Source organism: Salmo salar, chromosome 10, assembly GCF_965601325.2.
Source record: "Salmo salar chromosome 10, fSalSal1, whole genome shotgun sequence".
Taxonomy (NCBI): domain Eukaryota; kingdom Metazoa; phylum Chordata; class Actinopteri; order Salmoniformes; family Salmonidae; genus Salmo; species Salmo salar.
In genome coordinates, this window is record NC_138300.1 from 102,477,624 (window position 1) to 102,492,068 (window position 14,445).

Genomic DNA, 14,445 nt, shown 5'->3' on the forward strand with positions numbered 1-14,445 from the left:
GGTGGTTAACGGTCTGTTGTAAGGCAGGTCCTCACCAGACATCACCAGCAACAACGTCGCCTATGGTCACAAACCCACCGTCGCTGGACCAGACGGGACAGGCAAAAAGCGCTCTTCACTGACGAGTCGCAGTTTTGTCTCACCAGGGGTGATGGTCGGATTTGCGTTTATCGTTGAAGGAATGAGCAATACACCGAGGCATGTACTCTGGAGCGGGATCGATTTGGAGGTGGAGTGTCCGTCTGGGGCGGGGCTGTCACAGCATCATCGGACTGAGCTTGTTGTCATTGCAGGCAATCTCAACGCTGTGCTTTACAGGGAAGACATCCGCCTCATGTGGTACCCTTCTGGCAGGCTCAACCTGACATGACCCTCCAGCATGACAATGCCACCAGCCATACTGCTCGTTCTGTGCGTGATTTCCTGCAAGACAGGAATGTCAGTGTTCTGCCATGGCCAGCGAAGAGCCCAGATCTCAATCCCATTGAGCACGTCTGGGACCTGTTGGATCGGAGGGTGAGGGCTAGGGCCATTCCCCCCAGAAATGTCCTGGAACTTGCAGGTGCCTTGGTGGAAGAGTGGGGTAACATCTCACAGCAAGAACGGGCAAATCTGGTGCAGTCCATGAGGAGATGATGCACTGCAGTACTTAATGCAGCTGGTGGCCACACCGGATACTGACTGTTACTTTTGATTTGTCCACCCTTTTGTTCAGGGACACATTATTCAATTTCTGTTAGTCACATGTCTGTGGAACTTGTTCAGTTTGTCTCATTTGTTGAATCTTGAGTCACCAAATTTCAAGTACTGTAAGTGAATCAGAACTGTTTGTACTGTATGTTATTCTTAGCTTGAGCCATTTCAGTGACAAATATATATGTTGCAAGACATACCATTGTATTGGCATGCAAAGTTACGAGCATCAGTTTGCGTATGTTACTCAGCACTGAGAATAAGCAGAATATTTTCACTCACTGGTTATAGTGGTGACAACCTCCCCAACTAGAAGTCTGTAAAGAATTGTAGTTTTTTTCCCCAGCTCGATCCAAGCACAGGATCAGTATCCTAATTTTCCTGGTGCAAAACAGGCCAGAAAAGAGATTAGAGAAGAACCCATCTTGATTTAACAAGGCAGGAGGGATAGTTAAAAGTATAGTAGTCATACTTAACTCATTACATTGATCAAACTATACAGACATATCTTCAAAGGACAAAATACAAATGTCAGGTCTGGTCAATGCATATTACTAAAGGCCTAGCTATAATAGCATTGTCTGGTATGCATTCACTTTCACGGGTCTGCAAGTTATTTTCTTGAATAACAATACAATACGAGGAGCCAAAAAAAAAAAAAAAAAAAGAGGTCATTGAAGTAGCTAGTATACAGCGACATCTGTCTTACACATTCCCTGGATAGCAAACATTCATCTGGTTTACCTCAAAGAACACCCAAATAATTTGAACTGTATTCATAGGAAATTGTAAATTTACAACATCCTACCTAGCTCTTTAAATGCTAACACAGAGCCAACATTGGCATATGGAAACTAATCAGTGGCTAAGCATTGATTTCAAGAGAAATGTAACAAAAGTATGACACACTAAAAAAGGTAGCAACAAATCTTATCCATTTTTGCCTAATAACAGTCCCTGCAATCCTATCCAGTAAGTGAAGTGTCTTCTTCCTTGTGGGTTTGTTTACATGCGCAGCTCAGTTATTGGTACATTATTGCCACCTATTTGCAGGGATGTACTGGTGATTTGATAGTCTATTACATGACAACCAACATACTGTACAGCCCCAACATTGTGTAAATATAAAAAAAGAATACATCAATGTTTGGAGAAAAAAGAAGCAAAAATGTAAAAGCACACAGACAGAGGAGTGGATCAACATTTTGTTATTGTTGTCTGCCTTGACAAATCAGAAAATACTTCAGTCCATTATAGAAAATAACTGCTACTTATAATGGCTTTAATAAAAACAAAATTGTATTGTTTAGAGCAAATTGTTTTATGAAACAAACAGAAGATAAACATACAGGTGAGTATACAATAGCAGATCAACTGGCAAATAAATATACGAATAAGCAACATGTTAATGAATAAATACAGCATGAAAATATACAAACAAAATTCTGACTTTGAAAACCTTCTCTGTCTTTCATTTCCAGTGTCTAATTGTCGTGAACTCTCGAATTGTAAAAACACTTAGCGGTTTGACTGAAGAGGCTATTGACATGGTAACATCAGATTAAACTTCCTCTAGAACAGCATAGACTGAAGAGACTTGCGGACAGTGGCCATCTCCTGCTGTTGCTGTGGACAGAGAGAGATAGATTATAACACTCAAGTGACCAATGGGAAACCATTCCAGATTTTTTTTTAAATACAAATTTAATAAAATTGTATTTGTCACATGCGCCGACAATTTTTTTTGTGGCTGTTGGACTTCCTGAGCCAACGCTCACAGCGAGTCAGAATAGGTCCCCACGTGTCGGACATACGCAATACCAACACAGGCTCTCCTCAGGGATGTGTTTTGTCCCCACTCCTGTACACTAATAGTTGTACTAGTTCCCATCCTGACAGACACCTCGTTAAATTCGCTGATGACACTGCCTTGATCAGCCTGTTGCATGATGACAAGGAACATCATGGCCCGGTCCTAGATGACTTTGTAGAGTGGTGTGAGGAATCACACTTGGTCCTCAATACCAACAAGACCAAAGAGATGTGCATAGACTTCATGAAGTGTACAACACCTACCTCTGCAACATCTATCAGAGGTCAGAATATAGAGATTGTAGAGGAATACAAATACCTGGGTGTCCTCTTGGACAATAAGCTTCAGTGGAGTAAATGTACAGACCTGATCTATAAAAACAGCCAACAGAGACTGTACTTTCTCAAAAAGCTGGGCTCTTTAAATGTAGACTGTACGATACTGACTCTGTTTGAGAGTATTTTAACTTTTTGTATTGTTTGTTGGTTTGGCAATGCCACTGTCAGCCAGAGAAATATGCTGAGAAGGATTATCACCACAGCAAGCAAGGTACTTGGAGTCAAACAGACAGGCCTGGATGAGATCTTTAAGGTCAAGGCCCTCCGCAAGGCTCACAAAATCATTTTAGACCCAAGCCACCCCCTGTACCCAGACTTTGAACTACTTCTCTCTGGGCGCAGGTATAGGGCACCACTCAGCAGGAAAAACAGAACAAGACAATCATTTGTGCCAGGTGTGATATCCCTCCTAAGTAGCTTGGGCTAATGTTCCTATCGACTCAGTAAGGCCAACAGGCTCGTCTTTAAAAAAAAAAAAAATGTTTTATTGGTATGTAACTTATGAAAGTTGTATTGTCAATTTTGTTTTGTATTTAAACGCCACTTTAAACGTGTACATGACACTGCAACACAATTTCCCCATGGGGACAACAAAGTCAGTACCTTATGGTAAAATGGTTACTTACAAGCCCTTAACACTTCTTTTTCTTAACTTCTTAAAGCGTTGTTGGTTAAGTAAATGGAAAATAAAAGTAACAAATAATTAAACAGCAGCAGTAAAATAACAATAGCGAGGCTATATACAGGGGGTACCAATACAGAGTCAATGTGCAGGGGCACCGGTTAGTCGAGGTAATTGAGGTAATATGTACATGTAGGTAGAGTTAGTGACTATGCATAGATAATAAACAGAGAGTAGCAGCAGCGTAAAAGAGGGGTCTGGGTAGCCATTTGATTAGCTGTTCAGGAGACTTATGGCTTGTGGGTAGAAGCTGTTAAGAAGTCTTTTGGACCTAGACTTGGCGCTCCGGGACCGCTTGCCGTGCGGTAGCAGAGAGAACAGTCCATGACTAGGGTGGCTGGAGTCTTTGACAATTTTTAGGGCCTTCCTCTGACACCACCTGGTATAGAGGTCCTGGATGGCAGGAATCTTGGCCCCAGTGATGTACTGGGCCTTACGCACTACCCTCTGTGTAGTGCCTTGCGGTCAGAGGCCAAGCAGTTGCCATACCAGGCAGTGATGCAACCAGTCAGGATGCTCTCGATGGTGCAGCTGTAGAACCTTGAGGATCTGAGGACAGTCTCCTGAGGGTGAATAGGCTTTGTCGTGCCCTCTTCACGACTGTCTTAGTGTGTTTGGATCATGATAGTTATTGGTGATGTGGACACCAAGGAACTTTGAAGCTCTCAATCTGCTCCACTACAGCTCCGTCGATGAGAATGGGGGCGTGCTCGGTCCTCCTTTTCCTGTTGTCCACAATCATCTCCTTTGGTCTTGATCACATTGAGGGAGAGGTTGTTGTCCTGGCACCACATGGCCAGGTCTCGAACCTCCTCCCTATAGGCTGTCTCATCGTTGTCGGTGATCAGGCCTACCACTTGATGATGGTGTTGGAGTCTTGCCTGGCCATGCAGTCATGAGTGAACAGGGAGTACAGGAGGAGGCTGAACACGCACCACTGAGGGGCCTCTAGTGTTGAGGATCAGCGTGGCGGATGTGTTGTTACCTACCCTTACCACCTGGGGCGGCCCGTCAGGAAGTCCAGGATCTAGTTGCAGAGGGAGGTGTTTAGTCCCACGGTCCTTCGCTTAGTGATGAGCGTTGAGGGCACTATGGTGTTGAACGATGAGCTCTAATCAATAAATAGCATTCTCTCATCGGTGTTCATTTTGTCCAGGTGGGAAAGGGCAGTGTTGAGAGCAATAGAGATTGCATCATCTGTGGATCTGTTGGGGCAGTATGCAAATTGGAGTGGGCCTAGGGTTTCTGGGATAATTGGTGTTTATGTGAGCCATGACCAGCCTTTCAAAGCACATCATGGCTACAGATGTGAGTGCTACGGGTCGGTAGTCATTTAGGCAGGTTACCTTAGTGTTCTTGGGCACAGGGACTATGGTAGTCTGCTTGAAACATGTTGGTATTACAGACTCAATTAGGGACATGTTGAAAATGTCAGTGAAGACACCTGCCAGTTGGTCAGCACATGCCCGGAGCACACGTCCTGCTAATCCGTCTGGCCCTGCGGCCTTGTGTATGTTGACCTGTTTAAAGGTCTTACTCACATCGGCTACAGAGAGCGTGATTATACAGTCGTCTGGAACAGCTGATGCTTTCATGCATGCTTCAGTGTTACTTGCCTCGAAGCGAGCATAGAAGTAATTTAGCTCGTCTGGTAGGCTCGTGTCACTGGGTAGCTCGCAGCTGTGCTTCCCTTTGTAGTCTGTAATAGTTTGCAAGCCCTGCCACATCTGACGAGCGCCAGAGCCGGTGTAGTATGATTCGATCTTATTCCTGTATTGACACTTTGCCTATTTGATGGTTCGTAGGAGGGCATAGCGGGATTTCTTATAAGCTTCCGGGTTAGAGTCCGACTCCTTGAAAGCGGCAGGTCTACCCTTTAGCTCAGTGCGGATCTTGCCTGTAATCCATGGCTTCTGGTTGGGGTATGTACGTACAGTCACTGTGGGGACGATGTCGTCGATGCACTTATTGATGTGGTGTACTCCTCAATGCCATCGAAAGAATCCCGGAACATATTCCAGTCTGTGCTTGCAAAACAGTCCAGTAGCTTAGCATCTGCTTTATCTGACCACTTTCCTATTGACCAAGTCACTGGTGCTTCCTGCTTTAGTTTTTGCTTGTAAGCAGGAAGCAGGAGGATAGAATTATGGTCAGATTTGCCAAATGGAGAACGAGGGAGAGCTTTGTACGTGTCTCTGTGCGTGGAGTAAAGGTGGTCTAGAATTTTTTCCCCTCTGGTTGCACATTTAACATGCTGGTAGAAATGAGGTAAAACGGATTTGAGTTTCCCTGCATTAAAGTCCCATGCCACTAGGAGCGTCACACCTGGATGAGCGTTTTCCTGTTTGCTTATGGCGGTATACAGGTCATTGAGTGCAGCCTTAGTGCCGGCATCGGTTTGTGGTGCTATATAGACAGCTACAAAAAATACAGATAAACTCTTGGTAAATAGTGTGGTCTACAGCTTATCATGAGATAATCTACCTCAGGTGAGCAAAACCTCGAGACTTCCTTAGACTTTATTTTTTTTAAGGGGTGGATCAGCTTTAATATTGCGGATAGATTGTTGCTTCCATCAATGTAATTGTCTGCATCATTTCCAATCCCCCATATATTTTTGGGGTAAATACACACTACCGTTCAAAAGTTTGGGGTCACTTAGAAATGTCCATGTTTTTAAAAGAAAAGCACAGTTTTTGTCCATTCAAATATCAAAATGATCAGAAATACAGTGTAGACATTGTTAATGTTGTAAATGACTATTCTAGCTGGAAACTGCTGATTTAAAATGGAATATCTACATAGGCCCATTATCAGCAACAATCACTCCTGTGTTCCAATGGCACGTTGTGTTAGCTAATCTAAGTTTATCATTTTAAGAGGCTAATTGATGATTAGACAACCCTTTAGCAATTATGTTAGCACAGCTGAAAACCTTCTGTTGATTAAAGAAGCAATAAAACTGGCCTTCTTTAGACTAGTTGAGTATTTGGAGCATCAGCATTTGTGGGTTCGATTACAGGCTCAAAGTGACCAGAAACAAATAACTTTCTCCTGAAATTTGTCAGTCTATTCTTGTTCTGAGAAATGAAGGCTATTCCATGGGAGAAATTGCCAAGAAACTGAAGATCTCGTACAACGCTGTGTATTACTCCCTTCACAGAAAAGTGCAAACTGGCTCTAACCAGAATAGAAAGAGGAGTGGGAGGCCCTGGTGCACAACTGAGCAAGAGGACAAGTACGTTAGTGTCTAGTTGGAGAAACAGATGCCTCACAAGTCCTCAACCGGCAGCTTCATTAAATAGTACCCGCAAAACACCAGTAAAACCTTATTAAAATCCCCCACCATAATAAGAGTCTAGTGTTGCTTGTAGAGTTGATAAATTCTTAAGATATATTTTCAAAGAAGCTTGGATCATCATTATTTAGACCGTATAGGTTAATAAGCCATATCTGTTTATTGTCCAATAACATATTTAAAATAATACATCTACCTTGATGATCTGTTTGGACAATTTGCACATTTGGATCAAAATTACTGTTAATTAATATAATCACCCCTTCTTGAATTTCTTTGCCCATGGGAGAAATATATTCCCCCCTCCAGTCCTCTTTCCACAAAACTTAATCTAAAATGATTGAATGAGTTTCCTGTAAACAATAGATATTATACTCATTCTCTTTTAGCCAGGTAAATACTGATCGTCTTTTCTTATTATCTGCTAAGCCATTACAATTATAACTGGCTATACTTATTTCACCACTTACCATGAGACAAGTTTAATTTCTATTTATCAAAATATGTTTGTAAACGTACCATTAAAAAGTAACATGATGATTGAATGTCTATATAGCTGTACCATGACATTTGCATTGCTACTTAGTAAATCTCCAATTGGTCCCCACTATTCCACCCGCTAAAACCCCTCATCCCGAGTTGGGTTGTCATCCCAATGCCCGGCAGACCACCCCCGACTCCATAGCCCAGGAGTCATTAAAACTTGTTTTCAACCACTCCACAAATTTGTTAACAAACTATAGTTTTGGCAAGTCGGTTAGGACATCTACTTTGCTCATGACACAAGTCATTTTTCCAACAATTGTTTACAGACAGAATATTTCACTTATAATTCACTGTGTCACAATTCCAGTGGATCAGAAGGTTACATACACTAAGTTTACTGTGCCTTTAAAGAGCTTGGAAAATTCCAGAAAATGATGCCATGGCTTTAGAAGCTTCTGATAGGCTAATTGACATTATCTGAGTCAATTGGAGGTGTGCCTGTGGATGCATTTACATTTACATTTAAGTCATTTAGCAGACGCTCTTATCCAGAGCGACTTACAAATTGGTGCATTCACCTTATGATATCCAGTGGAACAACCACTTTACAATAGTGCATCTAAATCTTTTAAGGGGGGGGGGGGGGGGGGTTAGAAGGATTACTTTATCCTATCCTAGGTATTCCTTAAAGAGGTGGGGTTTCAGGTGTCTCCGGAAGGTGGTGATTGACTCCGCTGTCCTGGCGTCGTGAGGGAGCTTGTTCCACCATTGGGGTGCCAGAGCAGCGAACAGTTTTGACTGGGCTGAGCGGGAACTGTGCTTCCTCAGTGGTAGGGGGGCTTGCAGGCCAGGGGTTGGATGAACGCAGTGCCCTTTGTTTGGGAGTAGGGCCTGATCAGAGCCTGAAGGTATGGAGGTGCCGTTCCCTTCACAGCTCCGTAGGCAATCACCATGGTCTTGTAGCGGATGCGAGCTTCAACTGGAAGCCAGTGGAGAGAGCGGAGGAGCGGGGTGACGTGAGAGAACTTGGGAAGGTTAAACACCAGACGGGCTGCGGCGTTCTGGATGAGTTGTAGGGGTTTAATGGCACAGGCAGGGAGCCCAGCCAACAGCGAGTTGCAGTAATCCAGACGGGAGATGACAAGTGCCTGGATTAGGACCTGCGCCGCTTCCTGTGTGAGGCAGGGTCGTACTCTGCGAATGTTGTAGAGCATGAACCTACAGGATCGGGTCACCGCCTTGATGTTAGTGGAGAACGACAGGGTGTTGTCCAGGATCACGCCAAGGTTCTTAGCACTCTGGGAGGAGGACACAAGGGAGTTGTCAACCGTGATGGCGAGATCATGGAACGGGCAGTCCTTCCCCGGGAGGAAGAGCAGCTCCGTCTTGCCGAGGTTCAGCTTGAGCTGGTGATCCGTCATCCACACTGATATGTCTGACAGACATGCAGAGATGCGATTCGCCGCCTGGTTATCAGAAGGGGGAAATTTTCAAGGCCTACCTTCAAACTCTGTGCCTCTTTGCTTGACATCATGGGAAAATCAAAGAAAATCAGCCAAGACCTCAGATTGTAGACCACCACAAGTCTGGTTCATCCTTGGGAGCAATTTCCAAACGCCTGAAGGTACCATGTTCATCTGTACAAACAATAGTGCGCAAATATAAACACCATGGGACCACGCAGCCGTCATACCGCTCAGGAAGGAGACGCATTCTGTCTCCTAGAGATAAACGTACTTTGGTGAGAAAAGTGCAATTCAATCCCAGAACAACAGCAAAGGACCTTGTGAAGATTCTGGAGGAAACAGGTATAAAAGTATCTATATCCAAAGTAAAACGAGTCCTATATTGACATAACCTGAAAGGCCACTCAGCAAGGAAGAAGCCACTGCTCCAAAACCGCCATAAAAAAGCCAGACGACGGTTTGCAACTGCACATGGGGACAAAGATCGTACTTTTTGGAGAAATGACCTCTGGCCTGATGAAACAAAAATAGAACTGTTTGGCCATAATGACCATCGTTATGTTTGGAGGAAAAAGGGGGAAGCTTGCAAGCCGAAGAACACCATCCCAACCGTGAAGCACGGGGGTGGCAGCATCATGTTGTGGGGGTGCTTTGCTGCATGAAGGACTGGTGCACTTCACAAAATAGATGGCATCATGAGGCAGGACAATTATGTCGATATATTGAAGCAACATCTCAAGACATCAGTCAGGAAGTTAAAGCTTGGTCGCAAATGGGTCTTCCAAATGGACAATGACCCCAAGCATACTTCCAAAGTTGTGGAAAAATGGCTTAAGGACAACAAAGTCAAGGTATTGGAGTGGCCATCACAAAGCTCTGACCTCAATCCTATAGAAAACTTGTGGGCAGAACTGAAAAAGCGTGTGCAAGCAAGGAGGCCTACAAACCTGATTCAGTTACACCAGCTCTGTCAGGAGGATTGGGCCAAAAATTCACTCAACTTATTGTGAGAAGCTTGTGGAAGGTTACCTGAAACGTTTGACCCAAGTTAAACAATTTAAAGGCAATGCAACCAAATACTAATTGAGTATGTAAACTTCTGACCAACTGGTAATGTGATGAAAGAAATAAAAGCTGAAATAAATCATTCTCTCTACTATTATTCTGACATTTCACATTTTTAAAATACAGTGGTGATCATAACTGACCTGAGACAGGGAATTCTTACAAGGATTAAATGTCAGGAATTGTGAAAAACTGAGTTTAAATGTATTTGGCTAAGGTGTATGTAAACTTCCGACTTCAACTGTATTTGTATTATATATAGCCATTCAAATTATATATAAAATCCTGTTTCTTATTTTCCATAATTAGCTATTAATATTTGTAGTAATGTAGGCAATTTATGTAAAGGATTTTTACTTCTCACCAGTCTCGCCATTACCAAAATTACATTATGGCAAGCAATTATTATATTAGCAAACAATTATTGTGAATCATCCTATAATGTCCATAACATCTTTTACTCCCTCATAACAGTTGTGGGATACACATGCAACCCCTTTCCCCCACAACAACCATAGACTCAGATTCTCAACAGTTGGACCATCCCGGAGCCCAACTCAAGAAAGGTCAAGATTTACGAATGCATATACAGTTGCAGCTGTTTGAGAAGGCCTGCAAAACTGAGCAAAAACAATGGGCAGAAATGGGGAGATTTGATGAACCGTTGTCACATCCTAGATGATGGAGGTGAGATATACCCCCTTCCCCTAACTTTGTGCAGCAGTTGTTGTTTACAAATATACATAGAACGCCACCCCTCAACTTATCAGAGGCCGCTGTTCTATCCTGCCGAAAAAACGTAAAACCCGCCAGCTGTATGTTATTCATGTTGTCGTTCAGCCACGACTCGGTGAAACATAAGAATACGGTTTTTAATGTGCCGTTGGTAGGATATACATGATCGTAGTTCGTCTATTTTATTATCGATTGATTGTACATTGGCTAATAGGACCGATGGGGAAGGTACCCTCTCGGCGACGGATCCTTACAAGGCACCCAGACCTTCGTCCTCGATACCTCCGTCTCTTCGTCCTGCGAATGACAGGGATGAGGGCCTTGTCGGGCGTCTGAAGTAAATCCTTATTGTACAAAATAAGTTACAAATAACGCGAAAAAAACATACACAATAGCACAATTGGTTACGGAATCGTAAAACGGCAGCCATCTCCTTCGGCGCCATTCTTCTTGCCATAACTCAGTGGTAGCCAGAAATGAGTAGGAGTTGGACGCAACATAACTTCCATCATAAATTAATAAGTGGTTTCAATTTACTTTAATTAACCCTCAGACATGAAGGCTACATGGCATGAAAATAATCTAATAAAAAAATGTCATGACAGCTGGTGTCACTTTCTCCATTAATTATTTTTGACCGTTTGCTAGCTTTGAACCAAGCCAATTAGCTGAACTTAACATAATTTTGTCATGAGTGTACAATTTTTCAAAAGCTGTAAATGCGATTGACATTGCGTAACTCACAGTGTCCATCATAACTTTCTTCTGCAACACTGCCATCTCCTTCTTCAGCTCCACCTGTGCCCCCTGCAAGAAGGTCTCATGGCTCTTCTCCATCTCCTCCATGTTCTTAAAAAGACATTATGACAAACCCAAGAGTTTCAATTATTTTCATTCACTTGATAGAAAGATCTGGGTTGAAATTGAATCATTCCAAATAGCGTTTCTTTTGCACTTCAATTTGACAGGTGTTTTGATTTGTACAATAGTGTGTTGGAGAACAGCAGCGAGTTGACACGTAATTTTGAAATTGGTACTCCCGTAGCATGTGTCGCATGACCAGTAAATACAGAAAACAAACCTGACGGAGAAGTCATCTAGCGAATGCCACAGGACAGACGATTTGTAAATTAAGTACCATACTGATGTGCAAATCAAAAACACTTGTGAAAAAGTTGTGTAAAATTCCTCATCTGTAATGATGGAATTCCAGCTATGGATCAGTGTCTGTGGGAGCCTTTGCACCTGCCTAACATTGTATGAGGAAACTGTCATCTGGGACTCGCCTTAATGAACTGCTCGTATAGCTCTTTGATGGTTTTCAGTTTCTGGCTTTGCACCACTCTAGCCTGCTGGAACAGTTTTTGTTGCTGGCGAAACAAGTTCTACAGAGGAAAAGATAATGTTACATTTCAGCTGTATACTGTATGTGAGTCCCGAAATAGTTGCATTATCAGTATACAGAATAGCACTGACATTCAATTTTTCCTCCTGATCCTCTGATTTCTGTGCATCCATCTCCCATTGCTGCAGCACAGATGACACCTGCTGTGAGTACTCCTGAGTCAGCTTCTGCCTGCAAAAACACCCAGTAGACAATGTTTTCACCGTTACCCAAGACAAATGACATAGTGCAAAGCAAACATCAGATGTAGGCTAATAAATGTGTAAACTAATGGCAATAAAATGGTGTCTGGGATAGGATTTTGGCCACTACAGTGATATCAAATGTTACCTGCCATGTGTAGTCATTGACGTACCCTACAATGCGCCCAAACATAATTATATTCTTAGTTTTGTTGTTGTTGCTGGAGTCTGGGAGCTTGATTTGAGAGCATGCATATTGTTTCAAAGGTGATCCAAAAACATTGACACAAAGAGCAAGCAACGATACAAAAATGAATACAAATGATTTTAACGAGAACAAAGCAAAACTTTCAGGTCTAAAGTATACTTCTGATTGGTACCTTTGTATTCTTCAGCTCCATCTGAATAAAGAAAACACCTTGCTAAACAAAGAATGCATATGACAAACTGGGTGCCATCTGTGTGTACATTTTTTTTTTTTTTTGACTTAACCTTTATTTAACTAGGCAAGTCAGTTAAGAACAAATTCTTATTTACAATGATGGCCTACACCGGCCAAACCCGGAAGACGCTGGGCAAATTGTGCGCCGCCCTATGGGACTCCCAACCACTGCCAGTTGTGATACAGCCTATATTCAATGCCAGGAGGTGTTGCTGAGGTGAAGGAGGGCTGACACTGCCTCACACAATCTCTGGTCTCAGCAGGTGTTGTTACCTTTGTGCATACTGGGTATTCCACAGCTGCTCCAGTTTCTGATTGCTGCCCTTCAGTGAGCTCTTGGTGAAGGTCTCTAAACGTTTCCTCTTGGCCTGCATGGCTTTGCTTATATCAGCTATGAAACACATACTAATTTGAGACAAACATTTATTAAAGAACATAGCATAAGCCTACCTTTGGTTACTACAACCTTAACCAACAGTTGTTTTAGAGTATTCAATATATAGCTATTGGCTAGCTAAAATAAATCACATTGTGATAAACTTGCCTCCAAATCTCTCCAACATGGTTTGTACCTCGTTCCTAGGGAATGCCATGATTCAAGAAACAATTAAAAGGATGAAGGCTCAATTTGACGATTATAACAGGCCGTTGCTGGTAGGAAGCTTAGTTTATGTTAGCTAACTTTATAACTTACCCCAATCCAACTTTTAGATCATCTTCCTCAAATGACCTTTTCTTGGCCATCTTGTCAACAACAGGAGTTTCATCTATGGACATTGGCAGAGATGAAGGTGATAAAATACCACATACGGTAAATTAGCTAGCTAGCCCAAATGGAGTCAGAAAACCAATTGCCTTTGCATAACTAACGTTAGTTATCTCGCTAGTTACCTTCTCGGATGTCATCCTCTGACCAACTCAGTCCTGTCTTTTCGTCCTCAAGTGCGAAATCAAACGATTTTATGTCAGTTGAGTCTTCTGCATGCTTCGTTTTCTTTGACTGTTTTCTCCCAGTGGAGGCCATTAACAGTACCGGACGTGTGTTATTCTAGCCAAAAATCTAAGGAACACACTAGACTAGCTAACTACTGTTAATTTACGTCAACGTTTAAAATAAGTGAGGACGAGTACTTGTCACTGCTACCGCTATAACCTACTGTAATTTCGACATAAGTCAAATGTTTATCAGTTGCTAATACTGTATATGTTTTTACAGTCGTCGGTCAGTCTACGTAATGGTTACGTTGTTGCTGCTGTAACGTTGCCACAGAGTCTCTAAAGTAAATTGTATTTGAGGTTCCTGCTGGTCTGTTCCCGCCAGGGAAAATATAATTGGTTCTCCAGGATTTCGCGCCATGATGGCACGTGCTTGCTATGAAATCTTGAGAGGCAGGACGACCTAAACCAGACTTCAAAGACACTCAAATCCAGATATTGTAGCTAGGCGAGCTAGAAGAGTACAGGGATCAAATATACAGTAGCTGCAAGCAGCAATAACAGGATTCAGATATGGGCCCATTGTGCAGCCACCAGGAAAAATTTCACACATTTCCTTATAAGAACTTACATCAGTACTGTTTACCAGGCTTGCCAAATATCAGAACTCCAAATTCAAAAGGCACTCGCACATCTGAGCAATCTTTTTTGCAGGTGCATGGTAACTGTTGAACAAGATGAAGGAAAAAGGAAACCGCACACTGCTCTTGATAGTAACAATGAACTTTAATAAGCTTACGTATCGGCCTTCGTCCTTCCTCAAAAGCTCTGACGAAGTCCGTGAGGCCGATACGTAAGCTTATTAAAGTTCAGTGTTACTATCAAGAGCAGTGTGCGGTTTCCT

At 42.7% G+C, this 14,445-nt stretch overlaps 1 protein-coding gene across 1 annotated transcript; it reads right to left on the reverse strand.

The window, feature by feature from the left end:
• Nucleotides 1–2,025: 2,025 nt before the first annotated feature.
• On the reverse strand, nucleotides 2,026–13,894 carry sycp3 (synaptonemal complex protein 3). Its single transcript, XM_014125085.3, has 8 exons — nucleotides 13,497–13,894; nucleotides 13,300–13,372; nucleotides 13,150–13,184; nucleotides 12,879–12,996; nucleotides 12,053–12,152; nucleotides 11,863–11,961; nucleotides 11,321–11,425; nucleotides 2,026–2,319 (listed from the first exon to the last, which is right to left on the reverse strand). Exons 1-8 carry the CDS (start codon nucleotides 13,627–13,629, stop codon nucleotides 2,266–2,268), a joined length of 717 nt encoding a protein of 238 aa, XP_013980560.1. The 5' UTR covers nucleotides 13,630–13,894; the 3' UTR covers nucleotides 2,026–2,265.
• Between the last annotated feature and the right edge of the window lie 551 nt (nucleotides 13,895–14,445).